This window comes from Triturus cristatus, chromosome 3_1, assembly GCF_964204655.1.
Source record: "Triturus cristatus chromosome 3_1, aTriCri1.1, whole genome shotgun sequence".
NCBI lineage: Eukaryota > Metazoa > Chordata > Amphibia > Caudata > Salamandridae > Triturus > Triturus cristatus.
The window spans coordinates 224,915,556-224,939,179 of NC_140583.1; the positions used below are offsets into that span (position 1 = coordinate 224,915,556).

Here is a 23,624-nt window from a genome sequence, read left to right on the forward strand (position 1 = left end):
CGTAGATTAAGGCCATTCCTCACTTAATGGAAAGTTTGGAAGTATCACTCTCGACAGTAGTTGTTCTACAGCAACCAATGCTGTAAACAGTTGGAATATTCCCAGACAGAAAAAAATACTGCACACACACCATTATTTTGCTCAAGAAATAACCTACATAAATGTTTCATCAGTCCAGATAACATGGATTGTAATTATGATGACAGACGTCCTTTCTTCCAAAATAATATGCAGGACCATAGGCAATAAATATTACTCACATAATGTTCTGCTTGCACATAGAATATTATTCATATTATGCATATTATGTATTGAAATGAGAAATCCTATTCTTTAAAATACTTTGCAAAAGAAATTGTTCTTTACTAGAATATAAATGCTATGTCAGGCTAAAAATCAAAAACAATATTGGTCCAGCTGGAACGGAAGCGAAAAATAGCAGAAACATGCGGGTGAAATGATGTCACCTAATGTTATCTAGTGTTACTTTAAATAGCGCAGTCATCACCCGTGATGGTACCCTGGCTCTGGAGTAGGTGTATTGGAAAGCGGTCCCTTCAATGTTATTCGAAGTACCAAGTTACAGAAGTAATTCATATGAGTAGTTTTCGATGGGAAGTAAGACCCACCAGAAATATTGAGCATTAAGAAATGGTTGAAAATCATAGGTTAGTGTAGAGATCAGGTTACCCTAATATGTCTGTGCCTCGTTGCTCTTCAAGAACTAAGGCTTGACCTCTCCCAGCCCTCTACCTCTGAAGAAAAACTTGTCTTCCAGCAAAGCGGCACTTGAAAGATTAGCATGGTCTCTATACTACTGTCCCTCGAGGTAATGAATGGGTATCTGATAGAGACTACTAGCCGCAGATTCCTTAACGTAGAATTATCCCCAGACGTAAGACTGGACCCAGAAAACTTTCTTTGCCCCAGCATCTCTGCGCGCCGGGGGGCAGTACCACGCGACTCCGCCCCGACGTCGTCCGCAGGCGTGACGTCAGCAAGGTCACATAAGCCCCACCCCGACGCGCTGACATCAGTTTCCTTCTTTTCCGTGTGCAACGCGGATCCGGATCATGTCCCTGTCCTGTTTTCAGGCCTTCTTTTCATGCTTTTGCGTGGGGGGACAGTGTGCGAATGCCTTCGGGATTTAAAGCGTGCTCGTCTTGCGCATGTCAGATGTCGGTGACGGACCCTCATCCTATTTGTATGTGGTGTTTGGGCGAGCACCATGATTCCACGGACTGCGACGCTTGACAGCATCTGAAGCCTAAGCCTAAGTCCTCTCAGCCCGGTTGTCCAGAGCTGGGTCGTCCCCACGTCCGTTCCCCGCGGAAAGGTCCAAGAATCGCCGCTTCCGATTTCGGCATTGCCCGTCACCAAGGCTCCTATGGCGTTGCTCGCCCATCGGTAAGTCTCTTAGCTTGTCTCCGATGCCTGGTCCCCGCTCTGCGGAGGGCGCGAGTTCTCCACGGGACATGCGGCCTCATTTGTCGCCACCTGGCACCGGGGTGCCTAGGGCCCAAATGGAGGCCTATGCTGCGGCTCTGCAGGCTTCCTTGGCCCCTCCTCCTCCTGGGACGCCCGTGGATCCCTTGCTACGTGCTGGGCCTTCCGCGGCGTCGCCGGCGGCTCCGGCCCCTGTGCCAACGGGTTCGGCTTCAGACTCTGGAGGTGTGGTGTCATCGGGGTGCGACCCTACGGGGTTCCCCTCTACGTCCCACAAAGCCTCTGCATCGCCGCAAACCCCCGAGGAGGTCCCTGTAGTGTCGCGGGAGGTCGCCGGGACTCGCGGCTTTCCCCGAGTCCTCCTTGGTCTTCTGGGCAGGCGGTGGCCTTGCCAGAAGCCAAGCTGACGCCGCTCAGGTACTGACGGCTGTTGACCCTGGTGGCTCCCCGGGTGCTGGCTAGGGGCTGGGGTGTGTTCCCGGGTCCCTCTCGTCTCTCCACTCAAGCGGCTGCTTCGTCAGAGGTAGAGTCGACGCCTTTTCGGCGCTGTTCTTTCACCGCCCCGGAGCCGGCCCGCTCCATTCTCCTAGGGTGCAAGTGGTGGACGAGGTTGTCCCAGCGTCCCCTCCGGCGCCGGTCGACCCCACGCCGGCGCCTGTGGCGGACTCCACGGCGCCGTGCCGGAGTCGGGTCGTTGACTCGTCTCTGAAGGCCCCCTCCTCCCCGGAGGTTCGTCAACTTTTTGTCTCTTCTTCCCTGGAGACCGGCCGCTGCGTCGTGGCTTTTTCCCCGGTGTCTTCCAGAGAGGGCTCCTCGCCGTCCCCACGGCCACAGCCTTCCCCAGAGGCACCTCAAGTCTCCCACTCGTCCGTCAATCTTCCACCATTCCGGGGCTGGCCTTTTCTTCCTCCAGCTGGATTTGGGGATGGCCGTCGCCCAAGGAGGAATTGCTTTCTGCCTCTTCTCCTTGGAGTTGGGGTCGTTCTTTCCTACTGGGTGCTCCTCTACGGCTGTCTGTCGCTACGAGGGTGTGTGGCCATTGTACCTTGCATGGGCTTGGGGTCTCCTGGTCTTACCTTCGCCTTGCTGGGGCCCTGTGTTTCTTCCTACTGGGGGGTTCTCTCGCAGGCTCTCCTCCCCTTTGGGTATGGCTTGGGTATCTATTCTATGTTAAGGAATCTGCGGCTAGTAGTCTCTGTCAGATGTACAAGTTACTTACCTTCGGTAACAATGTATCTGGTAGAGACAATTCTAGCCCCAGATTCCTTCACGGCCTGCCCTTCCTCTCCGTTCTGCGAGGACCTTTCTTGTGGTTTTCTGGACTCTCCTCACTCCGGGTGGCTGGTCTCCAGTGGGTGTCTGCTTCGCTCTGCTCAGACAGGATACTTGGTTCTGCTTGATTGTTCCACCCCTTCCCTTATGATATATGGTTGGTTGGTTCATTTGTGCTTCTGCATCCCTCCACCCTGCTTTTTCTCCGGTGTAGGGGCCTGCTTTTACACTTCTACGTTTTACTTGCTTGGGGTTCTGCTTCTTTTCCAGTCCTCAGAGTTGTTTTTTTTTTGCCTGTACCTCAGCCTTTTCTCTCCTTTCAGGGGATACGGCCCTCCTTGGTGGTGTTGTCTTGGGGTTGATTGCTGTTCCTCCTTTGTTCCGGGCTTGTTGCCCTTCACTGTTGTGGATGGTGGTTGCAGACTTTCTCTCTCTCTTCTGCTGTGCCCTTTTCCATATGCTTCTGCCTCCTGGGAGGATGTCGCCTTAGCTTGCAACGGTGTTCCTCAAAGCAGTGCTCTGCTCTTTCGCTGCTATGGCTTTCCCCGCTATGGTCTTGTGTGCCTTGGTGCGTGGCACTTTTCCAACTGGTGCTGTTCCTCACCTTTCTCTCTTTTCTGTTTCACTGGTTTTTCGCACACTGTTCCCATACTCTCCACAGTTTTGTTTGTGATAGCTCAGCGTTGTGGCGTGGAAAGTTCTTCGAAGAAAACTGATGTCAGCGCACCGGGGTGGGGCTTATGTGACGTCGCTGACGTCACGCCCACGGACGATATCAGGACGGAGTCGCATGGTAACGCCCCCCGGCGCGCAGAGATGCTGGGACAAAGAAAGTTATCCGGGTCCAGTCTCACGCCTGGGGATAATTCTACGTGAAGGAATCTGCGGCTAGAATCGTCTCTACCAGGTACATTGTTACCGAAGGTAAGTAACTTGTACTTTGGGCAGAAACTTTCCATGAAAATGGGTACTCTTGCAGATCAGCTGTGTTTTCCAAAAGGTGTCGTTAAGAAAAAAATTAGCCTTTGCAGGCAGAAAGTGTAAACAGATTGCAATTGGCACTTTCAATTTGAGGAAAATTTTTTCCTGTCCGATGAGGGGTTTTAGTGAGGTTTTTAAGAGAAATGCACAATATTTTAGGAAAGAAATCTTTTCCCTTTGGTTAGAAATTCTTTACTGGCTCTTCTAATGGGTCTACTATGTAACCTTAGCACTCTTGTGCCATGATGTAACTGTCTATTGGGTGTTTAATTTGGCTTTTAATTAAACAAGATGGTAGATGAACTACAGGTACTGTCGACATCCGCTACATCTAGTTTCAAACCCTTTCCTGATAATTTAGAATATGAGGCTCTGGCCTTTAAGATCGAACTAAATAGTCCGCATTCTTTCAATGACATACTGCTCTACCGCCCACCAAGGACTAAATCCTTATTTATTGATAATATCTGTAATCTTCTAGAATGCAGGGCTGATTGTCGCAATTTCTCTATCTTAGGGGACTTCAACTTTCATATGGAGAATGTCTCTGACCATGAAACAGAGGCGCTCCTTGATCAAATTGCCAGCGCCGGACTAAGTCAAATAGTGAAGGGTCCAACACATATTGCAGGACACTGTCTGGACAGGATCTTTTCCAACAATCCCAACCTAAGATGGACCAGATCTCTTCCCCCTAATATAGTCTGATCACAGTGCAATTCTGTTTGAAATAACATTGCCAAACAAATTGTCTGATGAACACACTGAGAAGTCAATTACCAGTTGCCCCTGGAACAAGATAGAAGCCAAGCAATTAAAAGTCCTACTTACTGAATCCTTGCTGGAGACACCCATTGATCCAGACCTAGTAGCAGCAAATTACCACTCCTTGCTTGATTCTGCAATACTGCAACTAGATCCTCTGAATAACCGTCGGTGACCCAGGCTCTCTCCCCCAGAACCTTGGTTCAGCAATACACTTAGAGCGCAGAAACAAGCATGTTGAAGATTGGAAAGAAAATGGAGACTAGATAATAATCCACGTACAAAATTAGAATACAAAGTATTCTCATGTCGGACGGTTCCCTACTGGATGGAAATAAGCATCCATACTACCACTTCGAAAAAGCCTAATCTGGACGCTAACAGCACCCTTAACTACAGACCAATTTCGAGACTTCCTTTCCCCTCAAAGGTAATAGAGAAAGCCATTAACATGGAACTATCTACCTCTGTTACTAATAATGCTATCCTTGACTCATCCCAATATGGATTTCGCGCCCATCATAGCACAGAGCTAGTTCTGATTACTGCTACGGAAGAGCTCAGACAAACTTTGGATGCTGGGGGGGGAGTGCTCCCCTGATAGTTTGACTTATCAGCGGCCTTTGATACGGTCAACTATGAGCTGCTGGTAGACCGTCTAGCCTCACTTTGGAACAGGGATAGAGCGCTCTCCCTGCTGGGCTCCTTTCTATCAGAACGCTCCCAAGCGGTGGCTCATGGAGATTACATCTCTCCCTCTTTCTTGCTTCCTTGTGGCGTACCGCAGGGATCTGCATTGAGTTTGAGAATTTATCCTGTATGTCACCCCACTGGCTAAATTAATAAACAGTTATGGCTTTGCATTGGTGTCTTACGCCGACGATGCGCAGATAATTGTCTCAGTTAATAGTTTATCAAACTAAACAGCATTTAGATTCCATCACTGCATGTGACATTTAGGTAACTGGATGTTAGACAATTGTCTAAAGCTTAACTCATCAAAAACCAAAGTACTTCTCTTCGGCAACAGATTATCAATCTGGGCAGACAGCTGGTGGCCCTCTCAACTTGGCCCTTTGCCAACCCTGACAAAGCAAAAAATGTAGGTGTACTATTTGACACTAAATTGTCATTTGAAGCTCAAATTAACCAGACCACCTCCGCCTGCTTCTTCAGCCTCAAAATGTTGAGGAAAATACTTCCTTTTATTCCTTTTGAGTTAAAAAAAAAAACTTGTGGTCACCCCACTCATCTCATCCAGGCTGGACTACTGCAATGCACTGTTCACTAGCTCAGAAAAGCGAAGCATCAATAAGCTCCAGATGGCACAAACTGCAGCAGCTCGAGTAGTTCTGGGGATCACTAGATTTGGTTCTGCCTCTACGGCTCTGATGCAACCGCACTGGTTACCAGTTGCAAAGCGTATCCAGTTTAAAGCCTTGTGCATAACATTTAAATCTTTGGATGGACTAGGGCCGGAGCATATATTTGAAGCCATACACCCCTTTAAGAACACTCAGATCAGCCGAAAATGGCAACCTTGTTGTTCCCAGGGTGCGAAAGGTCAGATGGGGTGGCAGGAGCTTCACCATACTAAGACAAGACTTTGGAACTTCATGCCAATAATACTTAAAAAAGAAAGTAATCTGCTAAAATTCAAAAAGGGTTTAAAAACTCGGCGTTTTAGAGGCAGAGTCCCAGGTAACCCCCATTGAGTCCTATCTGTTTGAAGGTAGCGCCTAGACTCCTCAGAGTATATGCAGCGCTTTATAAATGCCTCATTTCTTTTCATTACATTCACCATCTTCTCAAAATGTAGGTAACTTTCACGACTAAACACTCCTTATTGCAGTACCAGTATTTCACTTGATACAGGCCATTTCATTGCCTGTGTCCTGTGTCACTCCCAACTCTTTAGGGTAAGAGAGACTACTTACACTGAACTTTCAAGAGCAACAGTCATTATATTCTTAGATTTAGAACCGATAAGAACATTGGCACCGAAGAGCTCCAAGAAACACACAACGGAGCCAAAACTGATTTCGTAATCAAACTGATCAAAGTCTAAAACTTCAGAACCAAGTTCTGAAAAACACCTCGGACACACTTTAAGCAGAAGAAAATCCATGACTCCAGTGGTTCTAAGGCAGAGACTGTTTCTAAGAGCACAACAACAGCACACAAGATACATACAGAAGACACAAATGACTAAATCCAATGAAGATCAAGGGGTAGTATTTAAGGGACTACAGTTCATTCATCAAAAGAGAAAGGAGGCTACAAATAGAAAGGCAGACGAGGGACAACTTTCTAAGCCTGCACAAAAGATTATAAGACCAGAAACTAGGGGCACAAGCACTATATAGTTTTTTGTGTACCTGCTTCACCTCCTACTTGTTCACCATCTCCACAAGGAGAAGAAGAGGGATAAATACAGGACACTGATTCCCAAGGTACACAAGATTCTAATGACACACCTGACCCATGTGAACACCATGATGTGGTTCTACCAGATTATGATATGGAACCATCTGTGCTCACAAAGCATTCTCCCCCTGATGAAATTTCCTCCTATCACAGTGTCATACAAAGAGCTGCTGAATAACATTAGCTTCCCATGCGTTCAACAGATCACAAAAGTGACTTTCTGAATATGCCTCTGAATGGATCCATTCTAAATGTTGCTAAAGAAGTGTTTAAGGACCCTGTAAAATCAAGAGTCCTTATACCACGTATTGAAAGGAAATATAAAGCCTCACAAAACAATCCAATATATATTCGAGGTCATCCACCTGCAGATTAACTTGTAGTCACCACTGCTAGGAAGAGAGCTGCTGCACAAAGCACTGGAGAAGCAACTCCTCCAGATAAAGAAAGCAAAAACATTGATGCCGCAGCTAAAAGAGTTGCTATAGGCCATGCAAACCATTAGAGGATTGCAAACTGTGTGGGACTGCTCTCAAGTTACAACAGAGCAGCCTGGGACGAAATACAAGTGCTCATACAACATCTTCCTGAGGGATATAGAAAAAAGGGGGAAGATTTAGTTAATGATGGAAAAATCATTTCAAATGCTGCCATCAGTGTGCATTAGATGGAGCTCACACTGCAGGTAAGGGAATAAATGCCTCAATTCTATTATGCTCCGAAGAAATTCATGATTACGCGTTTCTGGCTTCAAACCTGAGGTACAAAAACATATTTTAAATGTACCTTTTGGTGGAGAACATCGTTTGGGACCTGCAGTAGAGGCTTAACTAGAAAAGATTACAAAAGACTCTGATACTGCCAAGTTGTTGGGTGCTTTACAAACCACAACACAAAAGCAGCCCTTTCGGAAGTACCAAGGTAGAGGAGCTGCAAAAACCTCTACCACAGAAAATACTTCCTATCAAAGGCAACAACAGCAATGCTATCAACAAAACCGTGGTTACTATCGTGGAGGATACAAAAACAAGAAAGGCAGAGGAAGAGGCACACCCAATAAGGGTATTTCCACCCTTGCAACAAAATGACTTGCTTATTCTTCCCCCCGACCACAAAGCACCAGTCGGGAGAAAGCTACAATACTTCCATCTATTGTGAGAAAACATTACATCAGACCAATGGGTCTTAGACATTATCAAACAAGGATATTGCCTAGAATTACTTCAACAACCACCAAAGATTTCACCAAAAAGGCGGGTATTAAATCCACAACATCTACAACTGCTAAAAGAGGAAGTAAAAGCATTACTGCAAAAAGGGGCCATCGAGAAGGTCCAATACAAATATCAAAATCAGGGAGTTTATTCAGTTTACTTCCTAGTATCAAAGAAAGACGGAACCCTAAGGCTCCTTCTGGACCAACGACCACTAAATCACTACATAACTACATACTGTCAGATCATTTCCACATGGTCACACTACAAGATATACTACCACCACCCTAATTGGCGACTTCATGGCTACATTAGCCCTGTAGGACACTTACTTCCACATTCCAGTTCATCCAGAAAACAGAAAGTTTCTAAGATTTGTGGTAAGTGGACATCATTATAAATTCAGAATACTACCCTTCGGAATACCAACTGCCCCAAGCGTATTCACGAAATGTCTAGTAGTAGTAGCAGCAAAATTAAGAAGAGAACATTTTCATGTGGTACCCTATCTTGACGATTGGCTAATCAAGAGTCCAAACAAATCCAAATGCATGTCTAGCAGACACTCAAAAGTCTCTAAATGTACTGCATCAATTGGGTTTCTTAAACACTATGACAAAATCACATCTCCAACAATTACAAATTCAACCCTATCTGGGGTCAATTCTCAATACCATTTCCGGAACAGCATAACCCAATCCCCAAAGGGTTCTCAATCTCCAGAGCCAACTGGATCTTTTTCAGCCACACCATCACCCACCAGTAAAAAGAAAAATCCTGTCACTTTTAGGAATGATGGTATCTTGCATAGCATAGTGCCTCACTCTCATCTACACATGAGACCCCTCCAGGAGTGTTTAGCATGTCAATGGTTGCAAGCCGGAGCTAAAATGGAAGATCTAGTGTTTGTTTCAACCAAGGTGCATCAGGCTCTATAATGGTGGAACACTCTAAACATTTTTGCAGGGAGACCCTTCAAGGATCCAAGCCCATAAATAACAATCACAACAGAGGAATCACTTCTGGGATGGGGAGCTCCTATGAAGGACATCGTGGTTCAGGGACACTGGACACCACAACAACAGTTGCTGCACATCAACATGTTGGAGCTACTAGCCATTTCTATGGCTCTCAAAGCATTTCTCACAAACATAGCAGGAAAAAACAGTCTATGCATAGACAATATGACTGCCATGTATTACATACTGAAACTGGGCGGGGGCATTCCATTCACTTGTCCCAGTTGGCACAGAAGATATGAAAATGGGCCAATAATCACAAGATCCATCTCCTATCACAAAACATACCAGTAGAGGAGAACATAATGGCATATCTTCTCAGCAGCACACACCACCAGCTGGTGTACGAATGGGAGATGCACAGTACGTTACTACAAATTTGCTTCCAAAGGTGTGGAACACCTACAATAGACCTATTTGCAACAAAGGAAAACGCAGAATGCCAAAGCTTTGCATCCAGACATCCACACCCACAATCCAAGGGCAATGCTCTATGGATGAACTGGTCAGGGATATTTGAGTACGCTTTTCCTCCTCTCTCATTAATACATTATATGGTAAGGAAACTCAGACAGACTTCAATGACTCTCATTTTGATTGCACCCACATTGGGGTCGCCAACCACGGTATCCAACACTATTGGAGCTCACCCTACAACCTCACAAGAAGCTACTTCTAACACACAGCAATGGCAGGGTGAGACATCCCAGCCCTCAATAGCTCAATCTTGCAATCTGGCACCTGAGGTCATAGAATTTGGATAACTCAATCTACCTGAAGAATGTATGACTATCTTAAAACAACAAGAGCAAGCTATGCACCTAAATGGAAACGTGTTGTACATTAGTGTGATACACAACACATTAACCCTTCTTCTCCAGCAGAACAGCAAATAATATGCTATCTGTTACATTTACAAAAGTAAAACTTAGCGTGCACCTCAATACGACTTCATTTAGCAGCTATTGCAGCATATTTACTAAACAGAAAACACCAATCACTTTTCTGTATTCCTGTAATTAAAGCCTTCGTGGATGGATTGAAAGCTATCATTTCACCACGTATAACATCAGAGCCAGCGTGGAATTTTAACATTATCCTAACACTGCTTAGGGGGGCCACTGCACAAGTGTCAAATACAATTCTTAACATGGAAAGTAGCTTTCCTAGTAGCAATAACATATTTAAGAAGGGTCACCAGTGAAATACATGCTCTCACAATTAAAGAGCCTTATTTCCAATTATTCACAGACAAAGTGCATATAATTACTAACCCAAACCTTGTACCTAAGGTTATTTCATCCTTTGGTTTGAACTAGACTTGGAGTTGCCAGTTTTCTTTCTAAAACTACAAAATACTGCAGAATGTTCCTTACATATATTAAATGTTAAAAGGGCACTTATGTACTATATGGAACGTACTAAACCCTTCAGAAAAATATACCAAAGTTTTGCCTCCTTTACTAATCCAAAAAAAGGAAAGGCTATATCTAAAGCTGGTATAGCAAGATGGTTTGTTAAATGCATTCAAATATATTATGCAAAAACAAAGAGAACATTACCAAATGTGCCAAGACCTCATTTAACAAGGAAAAAAAGGAGAAACCATGGCTTTATTTTAGGAATATCCCTCTCAGTTATATTTGCAAAGCTCTAACATGGATAAACCCACAAACGTTTACAAAACACGAATACATCATCTCATTCATAAAGTCTCCGCTTAGAGGAGTCCTGTGTTACAGTCTATGCATAGCATGTGTATCTGCAGCCAACACATGCTGCAAATGGATTATGTTACTTACCCTGTAAGCATCTGTTAGTATCGTGTAGTGATGCAGATCAATTAATCAGGGTGTTTATAAAGCGGGCTACTCACCCGTGAGAGTCTCAAGGCGCTAGGAGGGGTGGGGGGAGGGGGGGGAGGTGGCAGGTCCGGATCTGTCGAAGAGCCAGGTCTTGAGGTCCCTCCTGGACGTGTACAGGGTTTGGGAGCATCTGATGTTCACAGGGAACTGGTTCCAAGTCTTGGCTGCGATGTAGGAGAAGGCTCTCCCACCTGTTCTGATTCTGCGGATGCAGGGGACCTCTGCCAGGGCGAGGTCGGCGGAGCGGCGTTTCCTCATGGGTACGTGGAAGGAGACTCTCTCGTTGAGGTATTTGGGTCCGATGTTGTTGAGGGCTTTGTAGGTGTGGGTGAGGAGCTTGATGGTGACCCTCTTATCGACGGGGAGTCAATGGAGGCCTAGAAGGTGTTGGATCATCTGTTCGTGATGTGGTGTCCCAAGGACGAGTCTGGCTGCAGCGTTCTGGATGGTTTGAAGTGTGTGTAGAAGAGTTCGGTTGATTCCGGCGTATAGGGCGTTGCCGTAGTCCAGTCTGCTGGTTATGAGAGCGTGGGTGACGGTCCTTCTGCAGTCAGAGGCATCCATTTGAAGGTCTTGCGGAGAATGCACAGGCAGTTGAAGCTGGTGGAAGCAACAGCGTTGATCTGGCGGTTCATGGAGAGGGAGGAGTTGAGGATGATGTCGAGGTTTCGTGCGTGGTCTGTAGGGGTCGGTGGATTCCCGAGGGCGGAGGGCCACCAGCTGTTGTCCCAGGTGGAGGTGCGGGGTCCGAGGATGAGGACCTCGGTTTTCTCTGAGTTTAGCTTCAAGCTGCTGTCTTTCATCCAAGCTGCGACGTCCTTCATTCCTTCATGGAAGCAGAGTCTGGTGTCTTCGGGAGCCCTCCCGCCTCCCCAGCAGGTATTATATGGTGACAAAATACCTGCAAAGCTGCATGTCTCACACAGAACGCTTACTAAGCTGACGATATCCTCACTCCTTTCATGGCAAAAACCAAACTTTCTGAGGAAGAAAGTCATCAGCATGTGCAATTCCTCGAAGCACGATGCCGATCATTAAACTTCCTCGAGAAAAACAACCTGCAAAGTCCGGACCCAACACTAGATGGTAGGAGTATGCATAGCATGTAAATCTACAGCACTACACGCTACAAATAGATGCTTGCAGGGTAAGTAACATAATCCTTCTGATAGATTTGAAGGTTCCTATGCTTATTACCCTCTCCACTCTCCTCTCTGATGGTGTAAATAAATTTAATTTGATTGCTTAAATTTTTAAATTTTATTTTGGATCTAGTATAGTCTGGGGCTAGTCACTGTGATGCACACAATAAATAGTGGGGTCACTATCTTCCTTTGCCACTTATATAAACTGCTTCCACTGATATTGGATCCTTCGTATCTGTTGCCTAAGCCACACCATGCTTAGGCCACACTGTTCACTTCCTGGTGAAGGTGAGGTATCATTACTAAATAAGATTCCAGATCCAGCCTTACACTTGGGAAGGGTTCTTATAAGCAACTTGGGAATAGTTTGGTAGCCATAAGAAATAATTTTGCTGAAGAAATTTTGCAGAAGAAAGTTAACAACAAGCCACAAAATTTAAGTGTGAGATGCAAAGTTAGAACACACTGAGCAGAATACTTTTAGAAAATGACTTGTGGTAGACCACTCAACATAGTCAAATATATTAGAGATTTGGAGTGGCCAGACGTAGATCTGTTTGCGAAGAATACAAGCAAACAATGTTTCAAATGTTTTCTTTTCCGTTTCCCACTGATGGATCAATAGAACTCTGTACTGAAACATGCCTTACCGCCAATACTGTACTGGTGGTCTAGAAAGGCCTCCATGAACAAAGAACTAACAAGGCTGATATCCTTCTGATAGTACCAGATTTGATTTAAAAAAAACTTTCAACAGTGAAGAAAGTTCTTCACAGAAACGTACCTTTAGACGTAGAGGTTTAGAGAATTAAGACTGGGTCATATGCTTTTGCTAATGTGCCAGAGATTCTAGTGGCTGCGAGTAAGACCGTCCATGGAAACAATGCATCTGCCAAGATGAAGGAAGTTTTGAAATTGGTATCCACTGTCTGAAGCAGAATTGAGAAATGTGTTGCGTTTTACTGTGGCGTCAGTGCGAGATAAACCAACATAATAACCGTGAAGATCAACTAGTCAGCAATTTCACTTTCTTTATTGCTATTAGATCAGCTGTTATTGATGCCTTTGATTGATTAATGCTTGAAGGATTTGTCAAGTAAATTCCCTGGAACACCATTCATGATGTTATACTGCATCTTGAACCTAGTGTTGTCGTTTCTGGGGGCTTCCCCTTATGACTCACTGCGTTGCTACCAACTAAGATTTCCTAAACTTTAGACTATCTTCCTCATCCTACTAACATCTGTAAGGAGAGTTGGAGGAACTCAAGGTTTTGTCAACAAATCACCTTGTTTTTTTACTAATTCTTTTAGCAAAATGCATGTCTTTTCTTCGTAGGACACTTTTACCATTTAGTTTTTCCAAAAATAGAAAGATGCAGAGTAGTATAATATATTTAACTCAAAAGTGGATGCTAAGCTGGATAGGAAGAAAATACCTTAGACTTAATTAATCTATTTTTATTAGCTTTACTGGAGCAAGAAAGGAAAAGAAGGCTTAAAATGTACTGTATCAAGGTGAGTTGTGCATTATTTCAACACCTGCTCAGACATTAACTCAAAAGTCCCCACTTGACTAGGGGCTCACTCTTCATTCGATGTGACTTCTGCTTCAGAACTGGATTCATGGCAAGAAGTACATTTTACATAGCCGTCGTTCAGAATTATCTTGTGTAACTTATGCTCCATTGCTTAGTCCCTTCTGTTGATGGTATTTATTCCTTTGGAAGTCTTTGACTTTCAGTCTTTTTGTATAAATTACGTCAAGAAGCATGGTTTGCGATAGTAAAACATTAATTTTATTTTTATTTATTTTAATAGTTTTTAACCTTGCGGGTATCAGAGCACTTTACAAATTTACAGCGAGCTGCGTAGTAAAAACAGTAATATCCAATTAATTAAAAATTCACTAACAGACTATCATAGTTCCATCATTAATAACAATATATTGTCATAGTTCAGACCACTGCAAGTACCAGGCAGTATTGAGAAACAGGGGGTAAAGTTGGTATTGCACGGAAGAGCGCATTAGGTAGCCAGTGATAAGTAGTCGTGCGAGTGACTGAGGAGTCTAGAGTCATGGGATCTAGGGAAGAAATTTGTTCATAAGGAGTTCTTTGACTTCTTTCTTGAAGGATTTGTTCTGATTTCAGGAGGTAATGAGTTCCAGATTCTTGGGGCAATTACAGAGAGGTCACGGTCATAGGTTTTCTTCTTGTGAACTCTCCGACATTTCAGAAGAAATGGTTGGAACTTCTGGATGAGCTGGAACCACCAGAGAGTTCGAGCTTCTGGATGAGATAGTTAGGGGTATTGTGGTGGAAGGCTTTCTGTGTTATGTAGGCAATTTCTTACTGGATTTTTTGCTTTGTAAGGTAGCCAGTTGCGGGATTTGAAATCCGGGGAGACGTGGTTTTATCTATTTGGGCCAGTGATTAATCTAGCAACAGAGTTGAGAAAAGCCTTAAAAGAGCCAGTTTGGACCTGGACAGCACAGATAGGGTTGTACCACTAAAAACGAACCTGGGAACCACTACGGCTTGTATTGCATGCTTGTAGTTGTTGGGGGAGGAAAGGTTTTAATTTTCTTGAAATACTCATTTGGTGGTTTGCTGCTTTGGTGGAGGCACTTATGTGCTTCTGCATGTTGAGATTCTTGTCTAGAGTTTCATTGAGGCCCCCTTGAGCAATCATTTCTCAGGCTCAACCAAAGTTATCCAGTGGAACTCTTCCTGTCATTACAGCCAACACTTGGACCAAAGGCAAAATGGGAAGATGGGGGACAGCAGAGACCTTTTGTAATCTACTCTAAAACTGAACCCCTAGTTACTTACTGCTATCGCTCCTGGGGGAGTATCTTTGGTGCAAATGTTCTCCTCACTACCACCCTACTAGCCCTGGTGGTTACACCCAAAAGCAGCATGAAGATACATTCCATGGAAGGAGTCAGCCAGTCTCCAGGGTCAGTCACTTCAGAGCCTGGCAGACTTTGCTTGAGTTAACACTAAACGTTTCTCCAGAAGGTCCATCCTGAGTCTCACTGGGAAGCCGACAGAGACAGTGAGCCCTCTTGACACTCACCAATTTCCTCTTCAAAGCAAGCAGGTTCCTTCTTCTGCACAAGCATATGGATATAAATCCGTAAGAGAAGAAGTTGATCTTTACTCAACTTTCTCTTTCTTGCAAGGTTCACCCACTGCACTATATGTTCCCTCCATAGGTGAGCGCAAAATTAACACTGCTGTTCTACATGATGTGTTCTGTACCAGTCTGTTTTTCCTCAGGGATCTTCATGAGAAGGTTTAGGCTTGAACCACCAAGCGCTTCCCCACATCACATTAAATTCCAAACGAGTCTCAGCACCTTTTCAAAATCTGAAGCCAGTGACTCTATTGGAATGTGAGAAGTTAAGGAATTAATAGAGTACCAAGATGGTGTAAATCCGACCCATGGTGCAACAGGGGCTCATTTAAACATTGTCACATTCAGTATGTGTACAATGAGTCTGTAAAATTGCCCTGTACTGCGAAAGTTTTAACTTTATCATCAGTTATATGTAGCTCCAGTGTGTGCTAAAGAAGTATCATACAGGGAGAAGTTAAAGAAGAGTAATATAGTGTTTATGTATGTAAAAAACCAAAAAATCAGATGATCCAGGAGCAACAACAACAAGACTTCCTGGTATTGGAACACACAGCCATATATGTTAATATCATGTTAACAATGTTTGGCAGCTGCATCTTTACCTTCTACATACGGTGAAAAAGTCATCAGTGGACATATCATTTGAGCATGTCGTAATTGCACTAAAATGGTGTCTCATGATCATCAGGCCATGTTTAAAGAGGCAGTTTTAACTATTGCACTATTGTTGAAGATCTATGCTCAGTCAGTTTGGCAAATTGTCATGAGAAACCAAGACGTCAATGATCTTGCCACTGAAAAGGTTAAGAGTATGTTCTGCAAGGCCTGTTGCCGGTGCATTTCCCTGCATTATGTTTTGCAAGCATGTACTATGATAAATGGCCATTTCGTGTGTAGGAGTTATGGATTGGAAATGCTGTGCATTTATATCCTCAGAGGCATTCTGCTCTTCCTATAAATGCCCTGGAAATTATGGTGTGATGTTTTCGCTCAATTGTTTACTCTGGCACTTAGACTTTGGTAGTCTTTGCCTATACAGAAAACTTCACAACCGTACTCCCAAAATCGGGGAAGAATGAGGACTTGTAGACTTCCAAGGGATGCCCAATTACTGTGGAATTAGATATTGTAATATGTAAATTTCAAAAGATTAGGTACCAGTCTGGCAGGACTCCCAGGCTGGCCGATTTAGTAGGCATGTTTCAGAAGTTGTGGATTTACACAACAATTCTTTCCTCTGTTTCAGGGTCAATGTCTTAGTTGTGATGATCTTTGTATTGCTTCTGAGGTGTTCTTTTACAAGCTGAGGCCCCAGTAAACCGAAGTGTGTCAGTCTTTGTCTGTGTTCTTTCATTTCTCTTCGGAATTTGAATACCATCAGAACATAAGGTTGATTCCCATGCTTGAAATCCATTGTGACAGTTAAGTAATCATTTTTTCAATTTCATCTTTTTATTTTCCTGAATCAAATAGGATCTTTTTTATGCAAACGGTTCTTCACCATAGTGCATCGATCCAAACCCATTGGTTAGTCAGGTTTCAGGCTTTTACTTTACATGTTTTCCATTCATTGCTCTCTCTGGCTTTTGGTTTCTAAGTATGCGTGCCTTCTGCCGGCATTTTTCAGTTCATTTTCTACCTATAGATAATTATCACCAAAGTCAATAGGCCTTCTTGCGTTTGCCGAATTGTCTGATTTGCTCGATGCATGGTTTTAGTTGCCAGCGCATAGTTTCTGTTGCGATCGATTTAGTTGCCTAATATAATTGGATTATGCTATTTTATACTTTGTTTGTGTTTTAAATACAGGGCCAGTAGTTGGTCAAGCTGAACATCACAACGACTCCTGGGCTCGACTAAAACACAAACATGTGCTGTACAGCTCTCATTCATTGGAAGATTCCGATTACGAGCTTAGTCAAACCCTTGGACTTCATACATTGATTGAAAATATTGTCGGCTTCGTAAGTGGAGATATTGCCAACACACCTGGGTTCAAGGAGCTGGAGGAGAGTATGTCGACTAACCCTCAGGCATGCAGCATTGCAATGGAGCAGCAGCAACAACGAGCAGAGGTCAGTCATGTGTAATGTGGTAACTTCAAAGTCTGGTTATGGAGTGTGCCATTAGTCTAACGTTCTAATACATTAACTAGCGAGAAGCTACGTTTTAGTGACAATAGCCTAATTCCGATATTAAAAAAAGCGAGAAAACAACAAATTATTGCTGTAAACCCTGCTTGAGCAATATGAAACCACATTGAAAGTTAAGGTTCGTGTACTCTAACATATGTGTGTGAAATATTTACTAATTTTCATTCCAGCGAAGAAAAAGACTACATTGCTCAGTTATTTTGGTCAGCATATTCGCAATATCCCTTCTGTGTTAATGAGTAAGGGGGCACAAAATGGAGACGTTCTACCCCAGCCTTCCTACAATGGTAATAACCTTTTTTGCGTGTTGCAGGATTGGGAGTTAAACATTATTACAGCACTACATAATTTCAGAAGAAATCTAAAATAGACTGCACCAGCCTGATGAGCCAGGCTAATGAAACTTTATTTCTCATGGATGTCTACTGTCACATATTCCTTAATTAAACCTTGGCGCCAGGCATCGGACTAGAATCAGCACTATTTACAGCCAGTTGCACCTTTTTGAAGTCTTATCCAGTGTTGTGCGATGGTGCCACAAGTGCTATATACAGTACATAATTGCCGCACACACCTGTGACACCAGCTCCTTTTTTTTTACACACTGCCACTGATGAGGAATCCATGTCGTTTTTTGTTGTTGCACATTCATTAATGCAGGATCCTTATCCATTTTTCTTCAATGTTTTTGCCATTACGTTTCAGTATTTAAGTCAATGTGCTCTACTAAGATTATCTGTCTTTAAAGCCTTATGGTCCCTGTTATTGACCACTTTTGTGGCGAGGGTACATCTCATGATGCATGGTCGTGTGACCTTTGTGCTGTGATGAATCCCAGGGCCATTGATTAGAAGGAGAACCAAACTAACGTGGACTGCACACAGGTCATTCCCAGTCACCCTCTAGAAGAAGAACTCAAATAAGAACTCATATCTGTTCTCAGATGCCTTCACCATCTCAATAACACAAAGGATAAAAGAGACCATAATGAGAATAGGAAATAGCCCTCGAGCCATGGAAAGAAGAGATAAAGTTCTTAAGAACGATCCACCTCTTTTGAACCCACTCCAGAGCTGCAAATGAACAAGTACCCCTGCATAGATAATTCCTTTAAATAGGTTCAGTCTCTAAAAGAGGCGATGTTGCCTGACTCCACAACTGTGGCTGCCCCAACCCCAATAACCTCGACACTGATCAAAACCAGTGCAACACTGGCGGCTCCCTCCATGGCTCCTTTATCTACCTACTCAGCCTCTTCAAATATATGCTCCGACGGTGCTGCTTCTGGTTTCAGTTCTTCTTTGTATGCCACACCTTTACATTCGATTTCTACTCCAGTAGCTTAGCAGACCTGCAGCTATAGCTAAGACACTATCTTACGTAAATCAGAGATAGCTCAAGTTGATTTCTAGTAAACATGGCATGCTGGGAAGGAGACAGGAGGAGATACGCGAGGCTGCTGCCGGATTGAGGTGACAATAAACAAAAAGCCCGTACCAGAGACATCACCTAACCTGTAGTAGTCCCCGCACCACCCGACTTGGGGATGCTGCCCTGAATAAACTCAAAGATTAAAAAGACTTTGGACGAGAGCCCCCATTTTTCACTTAAATTGGATTTCATCCAGTATTTTAATATCTGACACCGAACCCTAGTTGTTTTCTATGTCAATTCGTTTTTCCAGTACTACTTATTGACTTGTGAACGTGTCTGTGTGAAGTGTTTGCAGCATTTGTGTTTGTGGCTGTCCTGAAGAAGGCAAAGCTGTATCATTAAAACGCACGTAGATTGGAGGGAGGATGTTAAGCGATATAGTGACACTGGAACTAAATGTATTATAAGTAGGAGTACTGTATCGTTTCAGCATTTCTATTCAAGCGATCTAATGATACTGGAACTAAATGTATTATAAGTACGAGCACTGTATCGTTTTAGTATCATATGTGTCTTGTGAATAGTAAATGAATGAGTATGCATTTCTAAAGCGCATGGCTACCAGTAGGCCTACCAGCGCTAGAAGCAGAGTCATCACCGAAGTACAGTCAGGAGTCATGGAAATAGAAAAGTTTACAGGAGTTTGCGAAAGGACCGATAGTTGTCCTCCAGACGAATGTTATTAGGGAGCTGGTTCCAGCATTTAGCTGCGGTATATGCAAACATACGTCCACCAGTCCGAGATCTGTTTATCCTTGGAACACCTACCAGAAGTTTATTCTTGGAGCGCAAAGATCTTTTAGGATGATAGGGGGAGATGATAGATCAAAGGATCGGTGGGCCCCTAACCGAAAGAGTCCTGTGGACAATGAACTGAATTTGTTCCGCAACTGGAAGCCAGTGAAGGGAGGCGATGTGCGGTCTTGCGGATTCTCGATTATGGACTTGCATAAGGAGACGTGCTGCACAATTTTGTACAGTTTGTAGTTTTTTTATGGTTGAGCACGGGGAACCTAATTAGAGTACATTGGCATAGTCAAGTCTAGAAAGGATTAGGGCCTGAACCAGCAGTCTCCGTGCATTAAAAGGCAGCAGAGGGAGAATTTTCCTGATAATCTTCAGGATCCCGTAACAGGTACCTGCCACCCTCCGTGCTTGCTCCTTGAACTTTAGGTTGTGGTCGAGCCAAACACCAAGGCTTTTGATCTGATCTTTGGGGGGAGGCATGATGCCTAAGCAACGGGCCAGAGTCGGCTGGCATCCAGGGAGGAGGTTTTGCCCAAGAACATCAGCCCTTTCCAAACAGTTGGCCAGATTAATCTCCACATTATCAGATTGGTTAAGAGACACAATCAACTGGGTGTCGTCAGCATATGTGACAATCTGAATGCCGAAGGGCTTAACAACCTCGGCGAGGGGGCTCATAGATACATTAAAAATCGTGGGGCTCAGGGAATAGCCCTGAGACACTCCGCATCGCAGAGGCCTACTTTCGGAAATAGAGTTATCCTCAAAAACTTGGAATGATCTGTTGTCCAAGAAAGACTCAAGCCACTTAAGTGCGGTTCCATTCACTCCTACCTCTTTCAGTCTCGAGATCCGTAGTTGGTGGTTAACCGTGTCGAAAGCCGCACTGAGGTCGAGCAAAACAATTGCTACTGAGCCACCAACACCCAGAATTTTCCTAGTTTCTTCAACAACAACCAACAGGGCAGTTTCTGTGCCCTGTTGGAGTCTAAAACCGGTTTGTGAAGGGTGAAAGCGTTTGTTCTTCTCCAGAAAGGCGGAGAGAACGTAGTTAATATACTTTTCACCAATTTTTGAGATCCCAGGCAGAAGCGAGATCGGACGATAGTTTGCAAATACTTCTGGGTCCAGACTCGGTTTTTTGAGAAGGGCTTTGACCATGGCCAGTTTCCAAAGAGAAGGAACGGATCCCGAGGAGAGTGAAATGTTAATAAGGTCCAATATGTTAGAGGCAACCGAATCAGTGACCTGACTCAAAATATAGGGAGGAGCCACATCACTGGGGGAGCCAGATTTCAGTTGGTTGAGATAGGTTTTTAGGGATTTCATATCTAGTGGTGGAGTTATTTCAAGGAAGGGATCGGACGATTGTGTTTGCTCCTCCAGAAGGGAGGTGTTTAAAAGTGCTGAGATAGGGGGGAACGTTGCAAAAATATCTTCAGTTTTTTTAGAGAAGTACTTTGCCAGATTGTTACACCATCCTAGGGTGTCAACAGAGGGCAAGGGGGATTAAGGAGAGATTTCGCAATCTTGAAAATTTCGCGAGGGGAGTTGGATGCTGAAATTATCCTTTTCTCATAGTACAGGGATTGGGCCTTTCTAATTTCTGTTTTGTAGGCTTTGGTGGCCTCTCTATATTTAGTTTTCTTAACGGAGGAGAATTCTTTCCTCCAGCTTCTCTCCAAGCGTTGACATTTTTGCTTCATCTCTCTGAGCTGGGGAGAATACCAGGCAATTTTCTTAGGACCTTTTTTAGTGGTCATCCATTTTTTTGGGACCAGCAGATCTAAGGAGGAGTCAAGCCAGTTATTAACCTTGTTGTTGGCGGTTTCGCCGTCACCCTCTAACGCGGGTCTGGTATTAACAAGAATTAGTGCCAAGCACTCAGTGGGGAGTTTGGACCAGTTCCGACTCCATTTTTTTAACTATTTCCAGTGGCTGACTGCTAACCGGAGGGGACCAAGCGAAGGAAATTAGGTGATGGTCCGATCAAGGTATGGGGATAGGTATTCCGACAGCAAGGTTGTCAATGTTGGAGAAGACCGGGTCAAGAAGATGTCCTTTCTGGTGGGTGGGGTCCGTCCCTTTCAAAATAAGTGACAGAGCACCCAGGCTATCGGTTATTTCATCTGCAGCAGGTGAGGACCTATCGTCAAAGTGGATGTTAAGATTGCCTAGTACAGAGAAATTGGGGAGGTAACTCACTGATTTTGCTATAACTTCTGGTAAGCCTCTGCTAAAATGGCCGATGGCTCCAGGAGGCCGATATATTAGGGCTCCAGAAAAGGGATAAGTATGAGAGAGGCCAAGTGCAAAGGAAACACTTTCGCAGTCCGAGATCAAGCTGGCTGCAATACGGCAATTAATTTTGTCTTTATAAATAATAGCCAGACCCCCTAATAGTGAACAAAGTAAGATAAAAGAAACAGATTGTTCGTATCAAAAACTCATATACTCAGTGCTGCAAATTGTATTAAGAGGAATTAGATAGAAATGTTTTTAAAAATTGCTGAATACATTTGATTCTTTGATGACTGAAGTATGTTTGCTGAAACTGTATGGATTGTGGTATTGGAAGTTTTGTTTTAAGGAGAAATATTAAGTGTCTTTTCTCATTACAGTCCTATGCGGAAGGGTGTTTCATAAATAATATGTATCTATACACTATAATACAAATGCTGTTCTTTTGAAAATAAGACTTTTTGTGATTTTATGTGTAATTAAAGGTAAATCATGTTATCTCATATCAGAAAGACTAATATTGCATTTGTATACAAAACATAAAAATATTTTCATTCTTGGTGTTGGGCCACATATGTTTTGATTCGAGAGTAAGAATGGATGGGTGAACCCACAAGTAAGTGATATGGTTGCCAAGGGATTGTTACTCTATGAACATTTCTTGTAAAGTTACAATCAACTTTTTGGTTCTGATTGGGACCCTGTCCTAATGGTTGACAGTACATAAAACATAGAGGATGATAAAAATATGACCGCTACCTTGTTTTCTTTGGATACCAATGCACAATTTATGATGTACTTATGGGAACTTAGCAGCCTGGGCATTTCCCCAGACATCGCCATTCTCAGCTGCAATTGTCCTGCTGCAGCGCAAGACGTACAATATTCCCCTTCCATTAGAAAAACTATTTGAACCCCTCTCGTTGTAAAGAGCCCAAACCATCACCTTTCACTGAGACTCATCTGGATATGCAGGCAGTTTAGAGCTATTATCTTTCATGGAGGGTGCCATTGTTAGGATGTTACACCCTTGTGACCAGTTTGAACCAATGTTGTAAGCAGTGAAGTATTACTTTTAGTAAGAAACATATGATTGAAAAGATGTAAAGCAGTCTGTTTAGGCAATTTGTGAAAAGTGAGAAAGTGAAAGATAAGGAGACACTCAAAATGTTGACTGGAGGTAGCCACTTCTGGAAGGGGAGTGTTCATAATGAGCTTAGTTGCAGGGGATGTGGGGCAATTGGGTTTTAATAGAGGGGGCTCCATAGCAGAGGCTCCTGTATAGTGACATTGACTGCATTCAAATGTAACATTAGCGAAAGTGAATGGGACTTGAGATATGAATGGGGGTCGGTAAAGGTGAGGTTTATAATTGTAACCTAGTATTCATGGGATAAACCTGGATTAAAATGTGACATAAATGTGAGTAATCTGCGCTCGGCATGTAGTTGGGGCTCCGGATAAAGTACAGTGGTTCCGCTAGGCACAGCACAAAGACTAGTGTAAAGAAGTAAGCCTTGACATAGAAGATGTCAAAAAGGCATACAGGTAACTGTACCTTAAGCGCTAATGATACAGAATACAGGCAATGGTGTAGTCAGGCAAAGAGTGACTGCTAGGTTGTGTATGGAAGACCCGAAGCAGCAGGGGAAATTCTTGTAAGCTTTCTGGTATCATACTGCAGCTGTGTCAGCGGTTGTAGTGAAGATCCAAGTATCATATATGGTCTGTTTGGAGGTCTGGGAGAGGTAGCTTACATTCTTTTTTTTTAG

At 43.7% G+C, this 23,624-nt stretch overlaps 1 protein-coding gene across 8 annotated transcripts in view; it reads left to right on the forward strand.

Moving 5' to 3' along the window:
* The window catches only part of HERC1 (HECT and RLD domain containing E3 ubiquitin protein ligase family member 1), a 1,817,725-nt gene that overhangs the window by 454,874 nt on the left and 1,339,227 nt on the right, over positions 1-23,624 (forward strand). For all 8 annotated transcript variants that reach the window (XM_085643727.1, XM_085643730.1, XM_085643731.1 and 5 more), the window contains one exon: positions 17,087-17,352. In XM_085643727.1, the coding sequence (XP_085499853.1) occupies positions 17,087-17,352 (266 nt within the window). The remainder of the gene's footprint in view (positions 1-17,086; positions 17,353-23,624) is intronic.